Below are 6,013 nucleotides of genomic sequence, written 5' to 3' on the forward strand. Positions count from 1 at the left end.
TATATATATATATATATATATATATATATAATACCATTATATAGAGGTTCAACGCATTATATTGTGGGGGGTTTTTTTTAGTCACAGATCGGACTAATTCTATGTGTATGTATACGCAACTCGGTATTTCCGCGCTGTCTGAAACACGTCTCTTGTGCGCGCTTTGATTGTGTGCGAGAACAGCGCGTGAGTAACGAATTGAGCTCTGTTTCGTTTCTTCTTCTTGTGGTTTAAAATTGCTTGTACGTGTAAATTGGCTAATTAATCTGCGAATCACGTGCGTGCCGAATGGTAGGGTCTCATCCGTATACGTATTACGGATCAACTGCGATCCGTTTAACTCCTAATATGTGACAGATCAGAGCAATCTTTCATTTACTTATTTAACATGAAATTGTCAAATTGCTACTCCATATCAATCGCATACAAAGAAAATACAGAATAATTAGAACAATCATTAACATAAATAACAGAGTGCCATATCTATAGACATTTTTCCCAGAACGTTCTTGTGACCCGGTAGCAATTCTTCCACGGCCCGGTAGTGCGTCGCGACCCAGTGGTTGGGGACCTCTGATCTAGGATCTTTATACAGTGCGTGCCATCGTAAAGACCATTAGTCTACCCTTCACAGCCTTGTTTTCATCCGTGTTAAATTCAATATGGCATCTAATCTTACTACTGTGGTTTAAAACATCATTTAGAAATATCAGAGCTCATGGTAGTTCTGTCAACAGAACCCTACTGTTGCACTTAATTGTGAAGAACCAGGGGAATGACACAATTTCTCTCGCACCATGTCAGGAACTGTGAGGTCCAGTACACCACCCTCCAAAACACAGGCAGAATTCCATCTGGGATGTAACTCCAAGGCTTTTGGCAAATCTTTGGAACCCTATAGTCAGGAGAAGGTGGAATGTTGTTGAAAAGTTAATGTATAACCATATTAACAGTGTTAACTCAACATAAAAGGCTTCGCACTATTTGTACAACAGTGTTTAAACACACTTCAGGGCTTTAGTTCTTCCTTGTGCTATTCATTAGACCAAAGAAAATGTGTTTACCTTTGTGTTGGAAATACCGAAGAGTTGGAGGAGTTATCATGGTTGACAGTTTTGGTCGCCACCAGGTGGACCTGATTATCAGTCTTACACTGGTTATATATGGTCTGTGGAAGCAACACATCACAGGGACTGAGAATAAGACAACAGTGGCTTAATCAAAAGGAAAACCAGACTGCTTTTTTTGCGCTTCTTTCCCCTCAGGAAATGTTCTGAATTGCATGCTTGCCATCTGTTGATCATGAAAGTCATGCATATTACAGCAGGTTTGGTAAATGGCTCTAGATAAGAGCATATGTTAAATGCCTTAATTATAAATGCAAACATTATTCCCTAGTCTAATTCTACTACTTAATTTTTTTTTTTATATACACAGGGTTTCTGCAGGTTTTATGAAGGTTAATTTAAGTCTTTTTAAGACCAAGTAAAGAATATTTATTTAATGATTAAAATTAATGGAACATAATATGTCAATATGTTCTCTTGTATAAGCAATTCTTCAAAGTTTTGAAAATACATCTTCCAACAGATCTCAATCACTTTTTATTTCCCAACCACTAGAACATGGAAACAACGTTTACTGTACCTTCTGATCACACTGCAAAAAGGAATGTTCTTACTCAGAATTGTCGTCTTGTTTTTCAGTGCAAATGTGTAAAAATCCTTAAATCAATATACATTTACTTGATAGGCAAAATGACATAAGACAAGAAGTCTCGTTTTCTGTGAAACTGATCAAAATGAAGTGGATTTATGATCAAAACAAGGACAAATATCAGAAAAATCTAATTAATTCAAAGGGAAATAAGTTCTGATACCCCAACTGACAGGTATTTGTTCTTGTTTTAAACAAACTCATATAATTTTGTTCAGTTTCTCAGAAAACAACACTTCATATCTTCAATTGGGATCTCACGTAAACGTACAGTATCTTGATTTAAGTCTGTTTGGATATTTGTATTTGCAACAGAACAAAAATACTGAGGAAGATATTGATTTTTATTGCAGTTCACGCAAGCTTTAATGCCATGACTCTCTGCTCTGATTTAAGACATTTTTAAGGCCTTAATTTGTGCAAGGATGAATTAAGAATTTTTTTAATGCCTGCAGAAACTTTTTCATGAAATTTTCAGTTATTCGTAGTTATTGGATGATTATTTGTAAAATTATTATTTGTAATTTTACAGCAATTGCACCCCCCCCCCCCCAAAAAAAACTTAAAAAACTTAAAAAACTTACTGCCCCTAAACTAGCTTTAAGAATTACTTGGAGAGTAATTCTTTTCGCAAGTCATGTTGGGCTAAAACTGTAAATAACTAAAACTAAAACTATATAAGGAAGTATATTCACCCAAAATCTCAGAATCTAAAAAAGGCAAATTAGCAGTTTAAATGGCTAGATGGGTGCTCACGTGTCTGGGTGCGAAGCAGTGGCTAATGTGTGCAGCATGTGAACATGATGTTCTCCGTGAGACAGCAAATAAATATATATATAAAAAATAAATTAAAAAAAATTCTGACACAGATTTTCTATGAATGCATTATGAATGCATCACACTTAAATCCATACGGAGAGCTAGGTCTGCACAATTAATCGAGTTTCTAATCGCGATTACAATTATGGATGCCACAATTACGTAATCGTTCAAACCGGCAATTAATCGTTCAGAGTCCACTTATGTTATTCTGCGTGCTTAAGATGCTTTTCTTTTTCTTCTACATGTTATCTTAAGGGCTTTTCCATTGCTTTAATTTTAGTTTTAGTATAACACTATAATACCATTTATATTTGTACTTTTTTATATAATTTAAAGAAACCAATCCGATGTACAGTTGACATTTGAGGCTTAATACTATAGAAAGGCACTAAAAGTTTTTCAGTTAGAGTGGTTTCAGCTTATTTTCATATAAAAATACGGCATGCAGTTGCGTCACACAATGGTATAAACATCATTCAATCTAAATTGTGATAATCGTAATTAATAATCACAATTTCAAGGCAATAATCGACAATTATGATTTTTGTTATAATCGTGCAGAGCACACTTCTTTCTGGATCACACCTTACGCAGTTCAGACCTGCAACCTTTCAGTCACCAGCCCAGATTTTTAACTACACCACCACAACACCTTTAACTCTGGTCTCTACACATGCAGGGGGTCTCACCGTGCTGACGTCCAGCGGGAGGATGAAGACGATGAGGAAGCACAGGAACCAGGCGAGGAGGGTGGCGAACAGGACCATCCGATGCTGCTTGCGAAAATCTCCATATCGGTGCAGCAGGAAGAGCGCGAGGAAGAACACCACCACCACCTCCAGCGCGAGCGCCACGCCACTCATCCTGACATATGACCCTTCAGACAGCCACGAGACACCCCATCAACACCTGCACTGTTTGGAGAGAGCAACTTCATCAACATTCCTGATGCGCATCTAATATTGACTTTAATAACAAGTTCACTGGAGCCAGACTGGCAGGAATGTGTCCATCAATAAATCAAAAAGCGTGAATCTCATAAAGAAATAAATTCCCAGGTTACATTTTACCCCCAAAATATATTTTGCATTAAGATGAAGCCTATTTTTAAGACTGCGATTTTTAAAATATAGAACTGTAATGAGAATTGGGAGGGGGGCGGATAATTTTCTTTTCAGCAAATGAAATGTGATGGATAACATATATAAAAAATAAATTAAAAAAATCTATTAAAAAAACTAGCCATTTTATTATATAAATGATATAATATTTTATAATAATAATATAAGTATCATATATAAACAAGTTTATAAAATTATATAAACAATGAGAAGTATCACCTGAAGTAGTTTAATCGTTTTAATTCATTTTATACTAAATTATGAGCTAAACGCCAATATACGAAAATACAGAAAAAGTAAGTATGAGAAACAGAAGATAAACTGCTGTCAGGCTATCGCTGTAATATCGGCTGACTGAAACTGTGTCTTCAGGTTTGAGTATTAATAACTGTATTTCATGACACGTAACCATTGCGTAATTAATATGAGCGAGTCAGAGAGTCAGCGGTTCTGTCCCAGCGAGCGGAGCACTGTTCCGTCAGCGAAACATTGTGGAAACAACCGCACGATAACTTACGAGTTCCGACAGCCGCGATGTTTGAAGAACGAGTTCAGCTCCGATGTGAGAGAACGATCACATTTCGTGCTACAGATTCAGCAGCCCGTGATATTTGTGTACAGAACCTCTTGACGTGACACGTAACTGAGCAGTGATGCACTTCCTGCTCGCGTGATGTATTATGGGAAATGTAGTTTCCCTCAGGTTTCCGGAAACCTATTTTATTTTATTTTTATGCTAGTCGACACTTTTTTGCTGTATTTTTTTATATATAATTTTTGTGACTTTTTTTAGTTTTAGTTTTTTTCTATTTTTTTTGTTTTTTTTCTATTTTATTTAATTTTAATTTAGTTTAATTTAATTTAATTTAATTTAATTTAATTTAATTTAATTTAATTTTTATGCCAGTCGAAACTTTTTTGCTGTATTATTTTATATATAATTTTTGTGACATTTTTTTAGTTTTAGTTTTTTTCTATTTTTTTTGTTTTTTTTCTAATAATTTAAATGAATTTAATTTAATTTAATTTAATTTAATTTATTTAAATTTACATTTAATTTAATTTAATTTAATTTAATTTAATTTAATTTAATTTTATTTTATTTTATTTTATTTTATTTTATTTTATTTTATTTTATTTTATTTTTATGCCAGTCGAAACTTTTTTGCTGTATTTTTTATATGTAATCTTTGTGAAACACTTTTTAGTTTTAGTAAAAAAGCATTTAGTAGGCTATTTATATATTTATAGGCTATTTCATATAACTTTTTTTTTTACATTGAATTATTATTATTATTTATTTTATGAAGTCAAATGTAGTTTTATTAACATGGACACATGTGGTGATTAAAGTTCTGTCTGTGTTTACATTGATTTACGTTTAAAATAATTTAATGAATTAAATTGTAGTATTAGTAACACAGAAACATGTGGCATTTAAAAAAGTCCCAATTTATTTAATATTACTGTTTATATTGACTAAAATGGTAGTAAAATAGTAATTCAATTATAAATAATTATTTATAGTTTAGTGTTTATATTTCATTTTACTGTTTACATTTAATTACTATATATATATATTTAAAATTTAGTACATTTGAGTAACACACAAACGTGATGATTAAAGGTCCCTCACTTTATTTGTATTTCATATTACTGTGTTTACAGTGAATACAAGCAGCACAGTGTTACGAAAATTACAAATGTCCTCATTAACCAAAGAAATGATAATAGAGTTGACAGATGCAAAGTAGTACATTTTCTTGACTTGATCTGTGACTTGCTATATCAAGAAGAATCCAAACTGACAGCAATTTAAGCCTTTCTTTTCATATAAATATTTGTGAATGTTGAGCAGAGTATGATGATAGCGGAGAAGAGTCAGAGAAATCTTCTGGAAAACCATCCTCTGCTGATTTGTAGAACAGACTTGGAGGTCTAGATGTTCAGAAAGGCCCAGGTGGAGAGATCATCTGCCCACAACGAACCCAGAAACCGGAGGCACACCGCCCGGTCCTCCAGCAAACACTGCACCTGAGCGATCAGATCCAGATTCAGATTCTCCAGCAACCTCAGACACAGCTCCCAGTCCTCCAGAGAGCCCGTGTTCTCCAGAGAGTCCAGCAGCAGCGAGAGCAGCACGGCAGCAGACTGGAGGCAGTCCTGAGCGCTCATCTTGAGGATGTAGAGTATGTTCAGTACGTCCAGCATGCACTGTGTGAAGCGGCAAGCGTTTGTGGCAGGTGTGCGGGTGCTAAAGCCGTCTTAAACCCTTTAACAGCAGACGGGGCAGAGCTCATGGGTAATGGTGGCGTTACGGTGAAGTCATCATCACGTTATTGTTTCACGTGTTT

The 6,013-nt window shown here is 34.6% G+C and overlaps 1 protein-coding gene across 2 annotated transcripts in view; it reads right to left on the minus strand.

Annotated features, from left to right (window-relative positions):
• lmbrd2a (LMBR1 domain containing 2a) overlaps positions 1-4,306 on the minus strand; it is a 17,119-nt gene extending 12,813 nt beyond the window's left edge. The window contains exons 1-4 of one of the 2 annotated variants that reach the window (XM_016257315.1): positions 4,177-4,306; positions 3,228-3,447; positions 1,065-1,168; positions 797-895 (exon numbers count right to left, since the gene is read on the minus strand). In XM_016257315.1, coding sequence (XP_016112801.1) covers positions 797-895; positions 1,065-1,168; positions 3,228-3,401 — 377 coding nt within the window. In that variant the 5' untranslated portion in view covers positions 3,402-3,447; positions 4,177-4,306. Of the gene's footprint in view, positions 1-796; positions 896-1,064; positions 1,169-3,227; positions 3,453-4,176 lie in introns of both variants that reach the window. The other variant, XM_016257314.1, reaches the window with a different exon arrangement.
• Positions 4,307-6,013: the final 1,707 nt, after the last annotated feature.

This window comes from Sinocyclocheilus grahami, unplaced genomic scaffold (assembly GCF_001515645.1).
Source record: "Sinocyclocheilus grahami isolate Dianchi unplaced genomic scaffold, SAMN03320097.WGS_v1.1 scaffold1540.1, whole genome shotgun sequence".
NCBI lineage: Eukaryota > Metazoa > Chordata > Actinopteri > Cypriniformes > Cyprinidae > Sinocyclocheilus > Sinocyclocheilus grahami.